The 20,713-nt window shown below is 39.8% G+C and overlaps 1 protein-coding gene across 2 annotated transcripts in view; it reads left to right on the top strand.

Annotated features, from left to right (window-relative positions):
* Positions 1 to 19,638, top strand: part of Rs1 (Dead-box helicase Rs1) — a 71,743-nt gene extending 52,105 nt beyond the window's left edge. For both annotated transcript variants that reach the window (XM_071693649.1, XM_071693650.1), the window contains exons 11-14: positions 10,214 to 10,391; positions 11,559 to 11,759; positions 13,894 to 14,088; positions 19,247 to 19,638. In XM_071693649.1, coding sequence (XP_071549750.1) covers positions 10,214 to 10,391; positions 11,559 to 11,759; positions 13,894 to 14,088; positions 19,247 to 19,452 — 780 coding nt within the window. In that variant the 3' untranslated portion in view covers positions 19,453 to 19,638. The remainder of the gene's footprint in view (positions 1 to 10,213; positions 10,392 to 11,558; positions 11,760 to 13,893; positions 14,089 to 19,246) is intronic.
* The last annotated feature ends 1,075 nt before the right edge of the window (positions 19,639 to 20,713 follow it).

The raw sequence follows: 20,713 nt of genomic DNA, 5'->3' as shown, positions 1-20,713 counted from the left end.
TATGTTTGAGGAAAGGAACCTGGATGTTTTGGCTCTGAGTGAAACGAAGCTCAAGGGTAAAGGGGAAGAGTGGTTTGGAAATGTCTGGGGAGTGAAGTCAGGGGTTAGTGAGAGGACAAGAGCAAGGGAAGGAGTAGCAATACTCCTGAAACAGGAGTTGTGGGAGTATGTGATAGAATGTAAGAAAGTAAATTCTCGATTAATATGGGTAAAACTGAAAGTTGATGGAGAGAGGTGGGTGATTATTGGTGCATATGCACCTGGGCATGAGAAGAAAGATCATGAGAGGCAAGTGTTTTGGGAGCAGCTAAATGAGTGTGTTAGCGGTTTTGATGCACGAGACCGGGTTATAGTGATGGGTGATTTGAATGCAAAGGTGAGTAATGTGGCAGTTGAGGGAATAACTGGTATGCATGGGGTGTTCAGTGTTGTAAATGGAAATGGTGAAGAGCTTGTAGATTTATGTGCTGAAAAAGGACTGATGATTGGGAATACCTGGTTTAAAAAGCGAGATATACATAAGTATACTTATGTAAGTAGGAGAGATGGCCAGAGAGCGTTATTGGATTTCGTGTTAATTGACAGGCGCGCGAAAGAGAGACTTTTGGATGTTAATGTGCTGAGAGGTGCAACTGGAGGGATGTCTGATCATTATCTTGTGGAGGCTAAGGTGAAGATTAGTATGGGTTTTCAGAAAAGAGGAGTGAATGTTGGGGTGAAGAAGGTGGTGAGAGTAAGTGAGCTTGGGAAGGAGACCTGTGTGGGGAAGTACCAGGAGAGACTGTGTACAGAATGGAAAAAGGTGAGAACAATGGAAGTAAGGGGAGTGGGGGAGGAATGGGATGTATTTAGGGAATCAGTGATGGATTGCGCAAAAGATGCTTGTGGCATGAGAAGAGTGGGAGGTGGGCTGTTTAGAAAGGGTAGTGAGTGGTGGGATGAAGAAGTAAGAGTATTAGTGAAAGAGAAGAGAGAGGCATTTGGACGATTTTTGCAGGGAAAAAATGCAATTGAGTGGGAGAAGTATAAAAGAAAGAGACAGGAGGTCAAGAGAAAGGTGCAAGAGGTGAAAAAAAGGGCAAATGAGAGTTGGGGTGAGAGACTATCAGTAAATTTTAGGGAGAATAAAAAGATGTTCTGGAAGGAGGTAAATAGGGTGCGTAAGACAAGGGAGCAAATGGGAACTTCAGTGAAGGGCGCAAATGGGGAGGTGATAACAAGTAGCGGTGATGTGAGAAGGAGATGGAATGAGTATTTTGAAGGTTTGTTGAATGTGTCTGATGACAGAGTGGCAGATATAGGGTGTTTTGGTCGAGGTGGTGTGCAAAGTGAGAGGGTTAGGGAAAATGATTTGGTAAACAGAGAAGAGGTAGTAAAAGCTTTGCGGAAGATGAAAGCCGGCAAGGCAGCAGGTTTGGATGGTATTGCAGTGGAATTTATTAAAAAAGGGGGTGACTGTATTGTTGACTGGTTGGTAAGGTTATTTAATGTATGTATGACTCATGGTGAGGTGCCTGAGGATTGGCGGAATGCGTGCATAGTGCCATTGTACAAAGGCAAAGGGGATAAGAGTGAGTGCTCAAATTACAGAGGTATAAGTTTGTTGAGTATTCCTGGTAAATTATATGGGAGGGTATTGATTGAGAGGGTGAAGGCATGTACAGAGCATCAGATTGGGGAAGAGCAGTGCGGTTTCAGAAGTGGTAGAGGATGTGTGGATCAGGTGTTTGCTTTGAAGAATGTATGTGAGAAATACTTAGAAAAGCAAATGGATTTGTATGTAGCATTTATGGATCTGGAGAAGGCATATGATAGAGTTGATAGAGATGCTCTGTGGAAGGTATTAAGAATATATGGTGTGGGAGGCAAGTTGTTAGAAGCAGTGAAAAGTTTTTATCGAGGATGTAAGGCATGTGTACGTGTAGGAAGAGAGGAAAGTGATTGGTTCTCAGTGAATGTAGGTTTGCGGCAGGGGTGTGTGATGTCTCCATGGTTGTTTAATTTGTTTATGGATGGGGTTGTAAGGGAGGTAAATGCAAGAGTCCTGGAAAGAGGGGCAAGTATGAAGTCTGTTGGGGATGAGAGAGCTTGGGAAGTGAGTCAGTTGTTGTTCGCTGATGATACAGCGCTGGTGGCTGATTCATGTGAGAAACTGCAGAAGCTGGTGACTGAGTTTGGTAAAGTGTGTGGAAGAAGAAAGTTGAGAGTAAATGTGAATAAGAGCAAGGTTATTAGGTACAGTAGGGGTGAGGGTCAAGTCAATTGGGAGGTGAGTTTGAATGGAGAAAAACTGGAGGAAGTGAAGTGTTTTAGATATCTGGGAGTGGATCTGTCAGCGGATGGAACCATGGAAGCGGAAGTGGATCATAGGGTGGGGGAGGGGGCGAAAATTTTGGGAGCCTTGAAAAATGTGTGGAAGTCGAGAACATTATCTCGGAAAGCAAAAATGGGTATGTTTGAGGGAATAGTGGTTCCAACAATGTTGTATGGTTGCGAGGCGTGGGCTATGGATAGAGATGTGCGCAGGAGGATGGATGTGCTGGAAATGAGATGTTTGAGGACAGTGTGTGGTGTGAGGTGGTTTGATCGAGTAAGTAACGTAAGGGTAAGAGAGATGTGTGGAAATAAAAAGAGCGTGGTTGAGAGAGCAGAAGAGGGTGTTTTGAAATGGTTTGGGCACATGGAGAGAATGAGTGAGGAGAGATTGACCAAGAGGATATATGTGTCGGAGGTGGAGGGAACGAGGAGAAGAGGGAGACCAAATTGGAGGTGGAAAGATGGAGTGAAAAAGATTTTGTGTGATCGGGGCCTGAACATGCAGGAGGGTGAAAGGAGGGCAAGGAATAGAGTGAATTGGAGTCATGTGGTATACAGGGGTTGACGTGCTGTCAGTGGATTGAATCAAGGCATGTGAAGCGTCTGGGGTAAACCATGGAAAGCTGTGTAGGTATGTATATTTGCGTGTGTGGACGTGTGTATGTACATGTGTATGGGGGGGGGGGGGTTGGGCCATTTCTTTCGTCTGTTTCCTTGCGCTACCTCGCAAACGCGGGAGACAGCGACAAAGTATAAAAAAAAAAAAAAAAAAAAAAAAATAGATAAGTCTTCTTGGCAAGGGGTATGGCAGGATAGTTACTAATATATTGAAAGTTTTAGTAACCTCTCATTATAAGGATGCAGAGATGAAAGAGGATGGGTAGATGAGAGTATTGTTCTTATGATTGAAGGATCTTTTAGTAAGTGTGAAAGTAAATGATTGCATGAGTTAGTGGATTAACATGAATGTGGTAATGCATCAGATTTATGTGATGGTTATTGCATAAGATGAGAGTAGAATGGGTTGCTTGTGGTGTAATAATCAACTTTGGAGAAACACAGTGAAAGTTGACGCAGTTGTAGTCCATAGATGATACTATATTATTAGCTTAATCAAAAAAGCACTGAAAGAATGGTGGGCCATTTTGATGAAGATGCTTAGCATGACTGTGAATAAAAGGTAGTCCAGTACACAGTCCAGCTATAGTCGAAACTGTGAATGAGTAAGTATTTGGGAATAAAGTTAGTAATGATAGTAATGAGAAACATTTATTTGAAAAATGTCACAAAACAAAAATTGGATGTGCATTGAAAGCTCTAGTGGAAAGGAAGAATTTTTGTCAAGCATGCAAGAAACTTGCCTGAAGCAGTATGTGTCCCAGAATTCAGATATGGATGTGAAACTCGAGTTTGTGTCAGGAAAGTACAGAAATAAAAGCAGTGGAGACAAATAACTCATCGTATTTAGAATGAGGATGGATAGACTGTAAAATGAAGATGTGACAAGGATATATAGTGTGAAGAGATTAAAAAGGCACTTGGATGAATTTTTTGAGGTGGCATAGTCATGTAGAAAATATTGCAGACTGTAGGTTGATCAGAAAGATGTAATGCAGTAGAATGTACAAGTACGAGTTAGATTGCAGAATTGATGGATAGATATAATGAGGGAATTCAATAAGCTAGGGATATTTTAGGTGAAGATACTAAAGGAATGATTGGGATTAGATGCAGTGGAAGCATTTTGTGTGTAGACATGATGTAAATGAAGAGATTGGTCTATTTTTATAAATCAGTTAATGTACAAAGTAAGTAAAAAACACTTTATGAGTGCAGAATTACTTGTTTCATATTAATGCTCTGGATGTGGGTAAGGACATATTATTTTTGCCTGCTTTATTTACCTGATAGAGTGCAAGAAAATAAATTCTAGATTGATGTGGGTAAAACTGAAAGTGGGTGGAGAGAGATTGGTGATTATTGGTGCTTGTGCACCTGGTCATGAGAAGAAAGATCATTAAAGGCAAGTGTTTTGGGAGTAACTGAGTGAGTGTGTCAGCAGCTTCGGTGCACAAGACCCGGTGTTAGTGATGGGTGATGTAAGTGCAAAGGTGAGTAGTATGGTAATTGAGGGTATAATTGGTGTACAGGGGGTATTCAGTGTTGTGAATGGAAATGGTGAAGAGCTTATGAATTTTATGTGATGAAAAAAGACTGTTGATTGGGAATACCAGGTCTGAAAAGAGAGATATACATAATTATACATATGTGAGTAGTAGAGATGGTCAATTGATAGGTGTGTAAAAGAGGGACTATTGGATGTTAATGTGCTGAGAGGAGCAGCTGGAGGGATGTAAGGCCACTGACTTGTGGAAGCAAAGGTGAAGATTTGTAGAGGTTTTCAGAAACGAAGAGGGAATGTTGGGGAGTGGTGAGAATAAGTGAGCTTGGAAACGAGACTTGTGTGGAAATACCAGCAGAGATTGAGTGTAGAATGGCAAAAGGTGTGAGCAATTGATGTGAGAGGAGTGGGTAAGGAATGGAATGAATTTAGGGAAGCATAGATGGCATGTGCAAAAGATGCATGTGGCATGAGAAAGGTGGGAAGTGGGCAGATTAGAAAGGTTAGTGAGTGGTGGGATGAAGTAAAGTTGGTGAAAGAGAAAAGAGAGGCTTTTGGATGGTACATGAAAAGAGTGCAAATGACTGGGTAATATATAAAAGAAAGCAGCAGGTGGTCAAGAAGAAGGTGCGAGGGTTGAAAAAGAGGGCAAATGAGAGATGGGGTGAGATATTAAATTTTAGGGAGAATAAAAGCATGTTGTGGAAGGAGGTGAATAACATGCATAAGACAAGAACAAATGGGAACATTGGCAAAGGGGGCGAGGGGGGAAGTAATAACAGATAGTGAGAAGGAGATGAAATGAGTATTTTAAGGTTTGTTGAATGCATTTGATGATAGAGTGGCAGATGTAGGGTGTTTTTGTCGGGGTGGTGTCCAAAGTGAGAGGGCCAGGGAGAATGGTTTGATTAAGAGAGAAAAGGTAGTGAGAGCTTTGCAGATGATGAAATCCGGCAAGGTGGCAGGTTTGGATAGTATTGCAATAGAATTTATCAAGGGGGTGACTGTTGTTGTTAATTGGTTGGTTAGGATATTCAGTATATGTATGAATCAGGGTGAAGTGCCTGAGAATTGGCAGAATGCATGCATAGTGTCATTTTACATGGCAAAGGGGATAGAGGTGAATGTTCAAACTACAGAGGCATAAGTTTGTTTAGTTTCATACTATCCGCCATTTCCCACGTTTGCGAGGTAGCGTTAAGAACAGAGGATTGGGCCTTAGAGGGAAAATCCTCACCTGGCCCCCTTCTCTGTTCCTTCTTTTGGAAAATTAAAAAAAAACGAGAGGGGAGGATTTCCAGCCACCCACTCCCTACCCTTTTAGTCGCCTTCTACGACACGCAGGGAATACGTGGGAAGTATTCTTTCTCCCCTATCCCCAGGGATAGGGGAGAAATTGTATGGGAGGGTCTGATTGAGAGGGTGAAGGTATGTACAGTGTCAGATTGGGGAGGAGAAGTTTAGTTTCAGAAGTGGTAGAGGATGTGTGGATCAGGTGTTTGCTTTGAGAATGATGTGGATGTATCATGGTTGTTGTGCTTGTGAATGAGATGTATTTTGAGGAATTGTAGAAAGCAGATGATTTGTGGGGGATGTAGCAGTTTGATGATCTGGAGTGGCAGTGTAGGTTGGTAGGATGCTTATGGAAGGTCTTAAGTTGTATTTGTGGGAGAAGTGTAGAGCTGGTTTTAGAGAAGGATGTGTAGTGAAGGAATTGGTTCAGTGAATGGTGTAGGGGAAAGTTAGAGAAAATTGAATGATGTGTATATTAAGAGCTAAGGTTATTAGTTCAAATAGGGTCTGGTGAGGACAAGTTTATCCCTGGGGATAGGGGATTAAGAATACTTCCCACGTATTCCCTGCATGTCGTAGAAGGCGACTAAAAGGGAAGGGAGCGGGGGCTGGAAATCCTCCCCTCGTTTTTTTTTTTTTTTTTTTTTAATTTTCCAAAAGAAGGAACAGAGGGGGCCAGGTGAGGATATTCCAAAAAAGGCCCAGTCCTCTGTTCTTAACGCTACCTCGCTAACGTGGGAAATGGCGAATAGTTTGAAAAAAAAAAAAAAAAAAGTTTAAATGGAGAAGAATTGGAGGAAGTGTTTAAGATACCTGGGAATGTACTTAACAGCGAATGGAACCATGGAAGCAGAAGTGAGTCACAGGATGGGGGAGGGACCGATGAAGAATGTGTGGAAGCAGAGAATGTTATCTTGGAGAGCAAAAATGGGTAGGTTTGAAGGAATAGTAGTTCCAACAATTTTACATGGTTGTAAGGCATGGGGTCTTAGTTGGGTTGTACAGAGGTGGATGGATCTGTTGAAAATGAGATGTTGAGGAAAATATGTCATCTGAGGTGGTGAGGTGGTTTGATCTGGTAAGTAATGAAAGGTAAGTGATGTGTTGAAATAAAAAGAGTGTGGCTGAGAGAGCAAAAGAGGGTGCGTTGAAATGGTTTGGACATATGGAGAGAATGAGTGAGGAAAGATTGTCAGAGAGGATATATGTGTCATAGGTGGAGGGAACAAGGAGAAGCCGAAGACCAAATTGGAGGTGGAAGGATGAAGTGAAAAAGATTTTAAGCAATCAGGGCCTGAACGTACAGGATGGTGAGAGGCATGCAAGCAGTAGAGTGAATTGGAACAATGTGGTGCACCGGGGTTGACATGACTTAACCAGGGCATGTGAAACGTCTGTGGTAAACCATGGAAAGGTCTGTGGGGTCTGGATGTGGATAGGGAGCTGTGGTTTTGGTGCATTACACATGACAGCTAGAGACTGTGTGTGAATGAATGCGGCCTTTTTGTCTGTTTTCCTGGTGCTACCTAACTGAAGCAGGGGGTAACGATGCGGTTTCCTTTGGGGCGGAGTAGCACCAGGAATGGATGAAGACAAGCAAGAATGAATATGTACATGTATATATATATGTATATGTCTGTGTATATGTATATGCTGTTATGTAATTGTTGTTTTGTATATGTATGTATATGTATTGGGGAAGAGCACTGTGGTTTCAGAAGTGGTAGAGGATGCATGGCTCAGGTGTTTGCTTTGAAGAATGTATGTGAGAAATACTGGGAAAACAGATAGGTTTGTATATAGCAATGATGGATGTGGAGAAGGCATATGATAAGGCTGATAGAAACGCTTTGTGAAAGGTCTTAAGAGTATGTGGTGTGGGAGGTAAGTTGCTAGAAGCAGTTCAAAGTTTTTACTAAGTTTGTAAGGCATGTGTATGAGTAGGAAGAGAGGAGAGTGATTTGTTCCCAGTGAATGTCGGTCTTCAGCTGGGGTGTGATGTCCTTCTGGTTGTTTGATTCATTTATGGATGGGGCAGTTAGGGAGGTAAATGCAGGAGTTTTGGAGAGAGGGGCAGGTATGCAGTCTGTTGGGGATGAGGGGGCTTGGGAAGTGAGTCAGTTGTTGTTCACTGATGATACAGCTCTAGTGGCTGATTTGAGTGAGAAACTGCAGAAGTTGGTGACTGAGTTTGGAAAAGTGTGTGAAAGGAGAAAGTTGAGAGTAAATGTGAATAAGAGCAAGGTTATTAGGTTCAGTAAGGTTGAGGGAGAAGTTTATTGAGATGTAAGTTTGAATGGAGAAAAACTGGAGGAAGTGAAGTGTTTTAGATATCTGGGAGTGGACCTAGCAGTGGATGGAACCATGGAAGCAGAAGTGAGTTACGGGGGGATAGGGGGCGAAGGTTCTGGGATCGATGACGAATGTGTTGAAGGAGAGAACATTATCTCAGAGAGCAGAAATGGGTGTGATTGAAGGAATAGTAGTTCCAACGATGTTGTATGGTTGCAAGGTATGTGCTATAGATAGGGTTGTACAGAGGAGGGTGAATGTGTTGGAAATGAAATGTTTGAGGACAGTGTGGTTTGAGATGGTTTGATCAAGTAAGTAATGATGTGTGGAAATAAAAAGAGCGTGATTGAGAGAGCAGAAGAGGTTGTGTTGAAATGGTTTTGACATGGAGAGAATGAGTGAGGAAAGATTGACAAAGAGGATATATGTGTCATAGGTGGAGGGAACTAGAAGTGATAGAACAAGTTGGAGATGGAAGGAGGGAGTGAAAAAGATTTCAAACGATTGGGACCTAAACATACAGGAGGGAGAGGGGCATGCAAGGAATAGAGTGAATTGGAACGATGTGGTATACTGGGGTCAACGTGCTGTCAGTGGACTGAACCAGGGCATGTGGAGTGTCTGGGTTAAACCATGAAAATGTCTGTGGGGCCTGGATGTGGATAGGGAGCTGTGGTCTTGGAGCATTACACATGACAGCCAGAGACTGAGTGTGAACGAGTGTGGCCTTTTATCTATGTTTTCTGGCGCTGCCTTGTTGAAGGGGGGTTAATGATGCTGCTTCCTGTGGAGTGGGGTAGCGACAGGAATGGATGAAGGCAAGCAAGTATGAACACGTACATGTGTATATGTCTGTATGTGTATGTATATGTATGTATATGTTGATATGAATATTTATATGTATGTGTGTGTATGGGCTTTTATGTATATATATATATATATCTTTCTTTCAAACTATTCGCCATTTCCCGCATTAGCGAGGTAGCGTTAAAAACAGAGGACTGGGCCTTTGAGGGAAATCCTCATCTAGCCCCTTTCTCTGTTCCTTCTTTTGGAAGGATGGGTCATTCTTTGTCTGTTTCGTAGCCTTTATTGCTGATGGAGGAAATAGCGATTAAGTATAATGATACTGATAGTAATGTATATGTGCGTGTTTGGGCATTTATGTGTTGATTAGGTTACACTCTTACATTGTTGTAAATGTTGAAGAATTGGAAGCTTTGGATGAGCTTAGGTTTTTGGTTTGGATTTTATTAAGGATGGTAGTAGGATTATGAAATTTGAAAATTTGAAAGGAGAACCTTGCATTGGAGAGAGTGATGAGAGCTTGGGTGAATGGAAAGAAATTTAGAGTTCGTGAGAAACTCACACTTCAAGGGCGCTTTTCCCAGCTCAGATTTATGAATGTTAAACTTAAGTATGTAGATTAGAATAGGTCAGAAATAGCCATAGAGATGGTATCTTGCCTAATGCAGTTGGCATAAAAAGGATGAATAAGTTAAGATGTATGTGATTTGGGAAAAATCATTAGAAAGGCGCATGGATGAAAGTGTTTGAGGATTGTGAGGTCATGTAGAATATACGGCTGGTGTAAGGTAAGTAAAGAAGATATGAAGAGTGGTACTAAAGGAGGAGAGGAAAACTGCAAAGTAGAGGATTAGTTGCAGTGAGATTTGGTTAAGGCAAGGAGTATCTCAGATGAGGATGCCCGAGAAATTATGCTGGAGTTAATGAGAAAAGTTTTTAATGTAGAAAGAGTTTGATTGGAGGCATAGTTGTTACTTGAATTAGTGTACAAGGTCAAAATGTAAGAAGCACTTATACAAGTGTAGAAATTCATATTTCATTAAAAGACACTGGGCATGGGTTGAGGATTTGTTTGAGTGATGTGAGAGGCTTTGGGTAGCAAATCAACCTTATTTTTAGATGTTAAGTGTAAGGCATTAAAGGCTAAGAAGTATCACTGGAGTTCACCAGTTATGGAGACTATTTTGATGAAGACATTCCCTTTGAGTGAGTTCCCAAAAGGAATGGGCATAAGAGATATAGATAGATAGTTTAGGTGAGTGTAAATTTACTGGTTGGTATTATGCCCAAAATTATTTATAAAATGGTTTTGATTTGGTAAACTATGATTAAGGATAGAGTATGATGAACTGCATCCAAGTAATTATTTTTGTGTGATTTTAGGTAATAAATTTTGATCTGCCCAGCACATATACCCGTTATGTTCATCGAGTTGGCCGCACTGCCCGAGCAGGTTACTGTGGTCTCTGTGTAAACTTGGCTATCGAGAAGGAATTCACGATGTTAAAAGAAATTAAGAGGTGCTCAAAAAAGGCTTTGTTCAGCAGAGTTTTAAACAAAGGTATGTGAACCCTTTTTGTCTCACAAGTGTATCTCTGATTATTATAACTAGGCTTGATAGATGTTCATAATATTAAGACTAGATTTTATCTCAAGGGATAGGGAGAAAGAAAACTTCCCACATATTCCCTGTGTGTCATAGAAGGGGACTGAAAGGGATGGGTACGGGGGCCAGAAATCCTCCTCGCCAGTTTTTACTTTTCCAAAAGAAGGAACATTAAAAACTGCCTAACTGTGACTTTTTTCATTGAGTGTTTCTTGATATGATGTTTTACTTTGGAATACAATATCTCATTTATTATTACAGTTATGTATAGTCATTTCCTCTGATTTTATGCATTTTTTTTATATTTTCTGACTTATGAACATTGATTCACAAATAGGGTCCAGGAACCTAACTCTTTTGTAAGCTGGGGACCTCCTGTACTTAAGAGTTGAATATGGAAAATTAATGCTCAGGAGTATAACCCCCTTATGTGGTAGATTTCATTTGCTTGCATAACAGTATTTCACGTAGCATTTGAGTTTTTTAGAAACATAACACTATCATTACACGGAGGATAATTGTATCAGTTACTGATGCCTGCAGTGGCACTTTCTCTAGCAGTTTCCCATCTGCCTTTGATAAACTGAGTTGCAATAAAGCAAAGTAGATATGTTGTATCTTTCTGAATCTTGTATATTCAACCAGTCTTCCACTTGTAGGATTAAAAAAAAGATGGAGAGAATAACTAATGCCATTTTATTATGATTTTATTTATGTTATCTTTAGTTTGGAATGTTAAAGTCCTTACTTGTTCTGCAGTGAGCTTCATGCACTAGCCCTGCCTTTTGGCAAAATGGTAGAAGTCGATAGAAGGAGAAGGTAGGGACATTTAGGCTAGGAGAATTAAGTAGAAGTAGTAGGTAAGAGCACTAGGTAAATGCAGTTAGTAGGAAAATTAGGTAGTAACCTCTGCAGCACTAGAGTTGCCCCTCTGCCAGTATCCTGTTAAGGGTGAGGCACCAAAGGCTAAGAAGTTCTGAAGCATATTAGTTTTGGAGACTTTATTGCCATACCTACCTACCTACCTACCTCCATCCCTCCCTCCCTCCCTTGGAACAGGCATCAGAGATATAGATAGATAGCTAGATCTTTTTCAATGAATTTTTCTCTTAATTCCTCCAGAAGTACTTGAAAAATACAAGGCAAAGGTGGAGAAGGTAGAACCAGATGTGAGTCGTATTCTTACAGAAGAACGAGCTGAAAAGGATTTGCTAATGATGGAACAGTCTATTCAAAAAATGAAGAAGAAACTTAAGGGAACCTTTGAAGTAAAGCCTGAGAGAACTTGGTTAGAAACAGGAGAAAGTAGCAACACCAAAAAGAGTAAGTTGGAATCTGATGAGAAAATTTTTAATAACTCCTTAAAAATATAAGCATGACATATATAGGCACTTTAGGAGCTTACTATGAAATATCAGGCTATTAATAGTACATCAGAGGATAGGTACCCCCTTGAGGGGGTTCCCAATGGGAATAGGCATAGACATAGAGGTAGATAGATGGATACTTTGATACTGAATATGTCTGAGCAATAATGTACAATAGTCAGTGAACCTTTAGGAAGCACTTACAGGCACCATGTTCTGCATGTAGGGATTTCAAGTGCTGGGATAGGGTTTTAGCCACCATTTGCTGAATTGAAAGGCTGCTTTGAGGCCATCAGAGGCCACCCCAGCTTTAAGAATTACACCCAGTTCACTGCATACATTTAGAATAGGTGAACTGGCAGCCTCAAGTTCTATTAAAGATATCTTAGTATCAAATGTAGGATACAAGGTTACCAGATCCTGGCTTTGAATGCCATCAAAGGTTGCCTTTCAAGAACCAGGTTTACTAGAGTTTCATTTATCATGTAGGGGTCCCAAATTTTGGTTGTAGGTACTTGAGAATATAGGCAAGGTTTTATGTAATTGTACACTGGCCTTGAAGGCCATTTTAAAGCCACCAATGGCTATCAAAAGCCAAGCCAGCATTACAGACTACAGCACTGACAGGACTACTATACCATCAAACATACCTATATTTGCCCTTAAAAGACAATGACCTCTCTTTCCACACATATGTCAATGCTCTCAGGACATTGTCCTGCCTCATCCATCCTGTGGCTCACTTCAGCCCTCATGATTCCTTTTGCTGCTTTATCCACTGCTAGATATCTAAAACACTCCACTTTCTTTAAGTTCTCATCATTTAAGGTCTCACTCCAAACAACCTGTCTTTTCAATGCTAAACCTCATAACCTGGCTTTTATTTAGATGTTCTCTCAACTTTCTCCTTTCACACACACTCCCAAACCCAAACATATTTGCAGTTTATTACTTGAATTTGCCACCAACCCCATATCATCAGGAAACATATGACTCACCTCCCAGCCCCCCACCTGCAACCCTGAATAGACTGCATACATACTCTTCTCTCCAAAGCCCTTGCATTTACCTCCTTCACCAACCTATCTGCAAACAGAATTAAACGGCCATGGTGACATCACATACCCAGTGCCACAGATGCATTTTCACTTGGAACTACTGACCCTCCTCTGTTCCTACTTGCACACACTCCTTACTCTTTTGATAAAAGCTTCACTGATTCTTATAGCTCCTCCAACACCATATATTCGTAACACCTTCCATAGAGCGTCTCTATCAGCCTATCATATGACTTCTTCAGATCATTAAATACCACATACAAATCCTTTTGTTTCTCTAAATACTGCTCTCACACATTCTTCAAAGCAAACACATGATGCACATATCCTTTACCACTCCTGAAACCACATTGTTCTTCCTTAGCCAGATGCTCTGTGCATACAACCACCCTGTCAATAATCCCCACTCTTCCAGACTACTTATCAGGTACACTTGCCAAACTTTGTAACTTGAAGACTTACCTTTGTCCCTTTCAGCTTTAAACAATAGCACTCTACAGGCATTTATTTTCCACCTTATATTTGTCACTTTACCAAGAGGATCCTTCACTTCGTATATAGAAATTATTATGAGTGTATCATGCTACACTGCTCATGTAGGACATGGCAAGCTCATGTGAAAGAAATAAAAGAATAATCTTAATTTATCCATTATGGATTATAAGGAGTTTTAGTGCCAGATCTAGAAATACCTCCCCTTTTGATATGGGGAAAGTAACAGATGTGTAATCAATAATTTAATATTTTTGTGATTTATTGGTCATTCCTGAAAATTAATCATGCAATGAAAGAGTCAAGCTAGCAGAAACTGCTTTTGTTATACAGCAACCTGACAGTCTTACAGAATTCTTTAGGAAAGGCTTGTAGCATTAATGTTGGGTCTTGAACACTTTTTATAGGGATGGCTAGTGGCTGAAATGTTTTGGACACATTCTCCATACACCATCATTCCATGAATGTAGGGAAAAGTCTGTTCCATAAGTTTAGATATCTTATTGACATTAAACTAAAATCTTACTTGCTGTGTTACAGATAAGGCGCCTGATGTGGCAGACAAACAGATGGTAAAAGGAAGGGCAAAGAAAAAGAGAAGAATTCTGAATGCCCAGGATCCTGAAGATAAGCACATTATTAGTGAGATAAATATGTCTGATCATTTTTGCAAGAAAGCTAATAAAGTGCAACGCCTTAAAGACACAGTAAAATTCAGAAAGTTTTCAAACAGGGGTAAGTCATGCATTCCAAGTTTATTGTTACTTTTGTGTTCATAGTTCAATTTGAATTCTTTTTACACTCCATATGAGATCTGTGCCATGTTATGTAGTTAGGTTTTTTAGTTCCTGTACTGACGTACACACACAAGCTGAATCCATCGAGTCCATTGTTTACATTTCTCCATAGTACATACACAAGCTGAATCCATCGAGTCCATTGTTTACATTTCTCCATATTTTATGTTTCTTTGATGTAAATATCATAAGATACATTGGTTTTAGACAAATGATTAACTAAAATATAAGATCATTAGATTGGAAATTTTCATTTGTATTGCTGTTTGTCATAATTTTGCCCTCAGTAACTCATCACATGGCTGTAGTTTGTTTTAAAGAGAATTTTTCCATTTTAGTTATGTATCTTTGTAAAGAGAGTCTATTTTTAAAACATACGACAGAATAGTGTCTTAAAGCTGAACAAGATTTCATCTAGAAGGTGTGTTAAGGAATTACGAAAAAAGGGAGAAATCAAGAATTACGAAATAAGGGAGAAATCTAGACCTCATTTGCATTCCTTTTTCATTCTATTGAATCCTTTTATAGCATTCTTGGGAGCCACTGTTATATGCTTCATATAATCCACTTGTTCCTATTATATACAAAAACATTTAGTACAGCTCACTGAGATATTCCATTGATGTCCTCAAATGCTTGCAAAACCCTGATTGATTTCTACTTTCTTTCTCTTCAGCTTTTTTCTTTCACCTGAGATGGCCTTGATTGGTGCAAGTCATTTGTCTGCCATTTCAGTCGCCATGTTAAAAAAATCCAGATGAGACTGCATAAACGTAATGATGTCCATGAAACTGAAATGACAGTGATAACAATAAATGAACTAGAAAATTAATTTCTGGGACCAGATAGATTCCCAACCATATTCCTGAAAAAACAAAGAGAATGATAGCACAACCAGTGATGTAACTGCTGAGACTGAGCCTAGGTGATAGCAGGATAGCAGGGGTTCACAAAGTTATTCAAGTTTGCATTAGGCTAAGGAGAGTCTAAAGAAAAAAGAGAGATCTCAAAGTTGATATTTCACTTTATAAAAGAATATTTAAAAGTGATTGAAAAACAGCAGTAAAAGACCAAATGAACAGCGATGCTGTTGAAGACCAACATGATTTGTACTAGAAAAAGTTATGCAAACACGAAAATGTAGAGGAGATCGCCGTCCTTAACTCAGCAGAAGCATTGGGCATGATAAACTACAGACATTTGCTCGATAAAGTGGTAACTTAGAACATAAAAGGTTAACAAGGAAGCTGGATTAGAGTTCTTAACAAACAGAAAATTCAGAGCTATAGCAAACAGAACTCTGTTGGATGAGGGAAATATTTTGCCTAGAGTACTGTTGGGGATAATAGTAGCCTTTATGTTGTCTATGATAATTATATCAGACAAAGACAAAAAGATAAAAGAAAGTATAGCTTGATGGTGTACAATTGACGCCTGAGTAATTGTAATTATAGCAGAAGATAGCAGTGAAGATTTATGAGTAAACATGAATATGATGTAGATAGGTGAAGAACCTAACTTAAATCTGTGAGGAAAAGTTTGCACATGTAAGCTACATAAAGATCAGTGGTATTGAGCACTGTGGTTGAATGTTTCAGGGAGCAACAAGAAAGGAAATTAATAGCAACGAGAAAGTTAAAGACGGGATAGGTTCTAAACAAAAGGTTGGAGCTTGGTTGCAATGAAAAAAATTTTACTAGCAGGTCTAGTAATGAAAAGCTTACTTGCAGATCTAGTAATGAGATGTATGATAATGAGATCCCTCAGAATAGAGAGGGAGAGAGCTGATGGTGAATATGTTCATATATCTATCTATCTGTTGCCTGTTCCATTCTGGAACTCCCTCAAGGAGGTGGCCACTGCAATAAAGTCATTGTATAATAAGAAGCAGAAAGGAATATGTTGTTGCTGTGTTGTGTGATCATTGAATTCACAAAATTTGGCACACTCGTACTGAATATCTAGTTCAGCTGTGGCTTGGTTACTGGAATCTCTCTGCTCAAGGGTACACCACAAGTGAAAAGTCATCTTTAGGAAAGCTGTATTAGTAAGGGTACAGTTTCATCAAAGAACTTCTCACACTTTAGGAGTCTACATTTGCCTGCTGCTGGGAGTAGTGCAGCCTTAGGCTACTGGAGCCTTTAGAAGGGTAACACCTAGGCTCTTTTATAGATGAATAAATAGATAAAGATGGATGTGGAGCAGGATGGTGTGTTGAGTAAAGGAAGGGTGGGTATTTGTCAGTTCAACTTGTAATTACCTATTGGTATAGCATGGGGAAAAAGTTCTCCTCTCTTGGGTCCCCCATCTCTTTAAGTTCTTCTATAAAATCAGTTAACCTTTTAAACCTTTGTGAACAGACAGCACCCTTGAGTAAAACAGTACTTCTTTACATCCCCTCCAACCTGTTTCTTGCTGAGCTTTTTTGTGAAACCTCTACTTACTATGGTGCTGTATGTGGGATTCCTGCCAAATACCTGTATAAACTGTTATACATGTCTAGACAGAAAATGTGAGTGGGTTAGGTTAGGTTTCTACCCTAACCTAACCTAACATGGCCTAGAAATACAATGAGGGGGGGGGCAAATTATCAAATGATTTCCCTTGAAAAAGAATGAAGACAGAGGATATTGTCTCATTCAATGCTCAAGGCATTTCATCCAAACACAAAAAACAAAGTTAAAAGTAAATGTGAATAAAAGCAAGGTAATAATATCAGGTTCAGGAGGATTGAGGGACAAGTTAGTTGGGATGTAAGTTTGAATTGAGAAAAATTGGAGGAAGTGAAGTGTTTTAGATATCTGGGTGTGGACATAGCAGCGAATGGAACCATGGAAGCAGAAGGGAGTCACAAGGTAGGGGAGGGGGCGAAGGTTCTGGGTGCAATGAAGATATCTGGGTGTGGACATAGCAGCGAATGGAACCATGGAAGCAGAAGGGAGTCACAAGGTAGGGGAGGGGGCGAAGGTTCTGGGTGCAATGAAGAATGTGTCAAAGGAGAGAGTGTTATCTCAGAGAGCATAAATGGGTATGTTTGAAGGAATAGTAGTTCCAACAATATTATATGGTTGCAAGGCATGGGCTGTATTTAGGGTTGTACGGAGGAGGGTGGATGTTTTGGAAATGAAATATTTGAGGACAATATAGGATGTGAGGTGGTTTGATCTAGTAAGTAATGAATTAAAAAGAGTGTGGTTGAGAGAGCAGAAGTTAAAATGGTTTGGACATATGGAGAGAATGAGTGAGGAAAGATTGACGAAGAGAATATATGTGTCAGGTGAAGGGAACAAGGAGAATCGGGAGACCAAGTTGGAGGTGGATGGATGGATTGAAAAAGATTTTTAGTGATCGGGGCTTGAACATACTGGAGGATGAGAGACGTGCAAGGAATAGAGTGAATTGGAACGATTTTATATACCAGGGTCGGCATGCTGTCAATGGAAGCATCTGGGGTGAAACATGGAAAGGTCTGTAGGGCCTGGATTTGGATAGGGAGCTGTGGTTTTGATGCATTACATATGATAGCTAGAGACAGAGTGTGGTTGATAATGATAATAGTAATAATGATTAAGATTATTATCTTTTTTTTATTATACTTTGTTGCTGTCTCCCTCGTCAATAAGGTAGCGCAAGGAAACAGACGAAAGAATGGCCCAACCCACCCACATACACATGTATATACATACACGTCCACACACGCACATATACATACCTATACATCTCAACATATACATATATGTACACACACAGACATATACATATATACACATGTACATAATTCATTGTCTGCCCTTATTCATTCCCGTCGCCACCCCACCACACATGAAATGAGAACCCCCTCCCCCCAAATGTGCGCGAGGTAGCGCTAGGAAAAGACAACAAAGGCCACATTCGTTCACACTGTCTCAAGCTGTCATGTATAATGCACTGAAACCACAGCTCCCCTTCCACATCCAGGCCCACAAAACTTTCCATGGTTTACCCCAGACGCTTCACATGCCCTGGTTCAATCCATTGACAGCACATCGACTCCGGTATACCACATCGTTCCAATTCACTCTATTCCTTGCACGCCTTTCACCCTCCTGCATGTTTAGGCCCCGATCACACAAAATCTTTTTCACTCCATCTTTCTACCTCCAATTTGGTCTCCCACTTCTCCTTGTTCCCTCCACCTCCACCTCTGATAAAAAAAGCTGTTGGCAAGCAAATACCAGCAGAACATGATTTTGAGCATCTGTACACCATATTACCCTCATAAGATTTTCACAACATAGGGATGAATAAAGTGTTGTGAATGACTGATCCAAATTGAAATGTTTGAAAGGTGCAGTAATTATATGCCTAATGCTGCTTGAAAAGATTAAAGATATTCATAACTGAATAAACTTGACAGATGAATGTGCTGTTTCTGATGTTTGACTGGCTTGTTTTTAACTTTACCTTCACTTTAAAAGGCTTAGAGAATTTGCCAAGCAAAAATCATTAGTTATTAGGCTGCTGGAAAATGTGATATTTTTGCTCCCTCGACCATTGAACTTCATTTAAACTTTTAGCACTTGAAGATTTGAGGAAGGATAACGATTGTCTCAGTGAATGATGCAGCTTTGTTTATGTAGCTGTTACAGATGTGAAGCATTGACCTTTGCTCTTGTAATATGCAAAGTCTGCGCGGTGTTATGGTCAGCGGGGAGGTCTTTTTAAAGTACAAGTTGGTGGTGATTTGTAAATCATGGAAAGAGTATGTTATATGGCAATATTTTATCTCAAAAAAAAATTGACTCCAAACCAATAAAAGACTGAACAGCAAGGGAGAACTATTTGTACATGATATTTTTGTAAATGGGAAGGAACATAATGACACAGAGTAAGCAGGTAGAAATTATGTGCATTACGTAGAGGTAGAACTGATTGTTATTTTACTCTGTTATGCTGTATTTGCTGAATCTTTGTCATTTGATATTCAGTTTGAAAACTGACCTGACCTGTTTCATTATTTTCATTTAAGCTGTGTTATTTTGACAACATTACCATGCACACTTCTTACATAGAAGTATGATATTAATGTATAATTTTTCTTCCATTTACTTTGGCAGATATGAAGGAAAAGCTGAAACAGGCCATGCCAGGTGTGAAGGGAAAACGTAAACATTCCAGGTTAAAGTCTTCATTTGACCAGGAGCTGACTAGAACTGATAAGAAATCAGTTAAAAATTTCCGACGTGGGCCTTCGTATAGTGAAAAAAAGGCATTCCAGTCAGAAAATCCAAAGAAGAGATATAATCCAAGGAAAATGAAGTAAGGCAAACTATGAAAACAGAGATAATTTTTTTCTTTTTAGATAATATTCAACTGATTTGTATTTTTACATTGTTTATGATATATATCTAGAAGAATATGACATTAGCTAGTTTGTTGCATTTATTGTCAACTCAACTTCATAACTAGGGCTTAATATAGGATACCATGTAATAAATCTACATTGCCTTGAAGTTTTTTTTTTCCTCCTGTGTATTTCTAAGATGATTTGAATTCCATTTTTTCTTTTTTTACTCATATCTAAAAATGTATTTTTCATTCTTGATTGCTGTGTCCCACGTTAGCAGAGAAGTGCCATGAACAAAGTCCACTTTCCTTCACATCCATATTCTGGCTGTTATGTGTACTGCACTGAAACCACAGTTCCCTATCTATAACTAGGCCTCTCAGACCTTTCCATGGTTTACCATGGATACTTCACACATCCTGATTCAGAGCACTGGCCCCTGTAAACCACATTGTCTCAGTTCACTCTATTCTATGCATGCTTTTCACCCTCCTGCATGTTTAGGACCCTATCCTTCAAAATGATTGTCAGTCCATCCTTCCATCTCCAAATTGGTCTCCCCTTCTTCTCTCCCCCCTTCTGTCATATAGGTCTTCTTTGTCATCCTCTTCTCACTCATTTCTCCATATGTCCAAACCATTTCAGCACCCCCTCTACAGTTCTCTCTACCATACTCTCTTTGTTACCACACATCTTTCTTAACTATTATTATTTATTTGATCAAGCCCCCTCACACATCATGTTGTCCTCATACATTTCATCTCCAACAAATTCACTCTCTTCCTTACATTTTCATCTATAGCCCATGCCTCACAGCCATGCAACACTGTCTCTTCAAGCATATTTTTACCCTCTTAAACTATAACTTTTCTTTCCACATTCTTCAGTGCTCCCAGAACCTTCACCCCCCTTACCCCCTTTATGACTTACCTCCCCTTCCATGGTTACATTTGCTGTTAAGACCTTTCTCATTTGCCTTACTCTCTTCATAAAAAGAACTCATTGCTTCAATTAACTTTCTTGCCATACTGCATGTCCCTAATGCCATCCACAAAGCATCTCAATCAACGTGTCGTATGCTTTCTCCAGATCTATAAATGCCACATACAGATACTTCTCTTCATCTACGTATTCCTCACACATTTTTCAAAACCATCACCTGATCCACACATCCTCTACCACTTCTGAAACCACTTTGTTCTTCTCATTCTGGTGTTTTGTGCCTGCCACCACCCTC

This window comes from Panulirus ornatus, chromosome 56 (assembly GCF_036320965.1).
Source record: "Panulirus ornatus isolate Po-2019 chromosome 56, ASM3632096v1, whole genome shotgun sequence".
Taxonomy (NCBI): domain Eukaryota; kingdom Metazoa; phylum Arthropoda; class Malacostraca; order Decapoda; family Palinuridae; genus Panulirus; species Panulirus ornatus.
The sequence above is the reverse complement of the archived record's forward strand: the minus strand, read 5'-3'. Positions and strand labels throughout refer to the sequence as shown.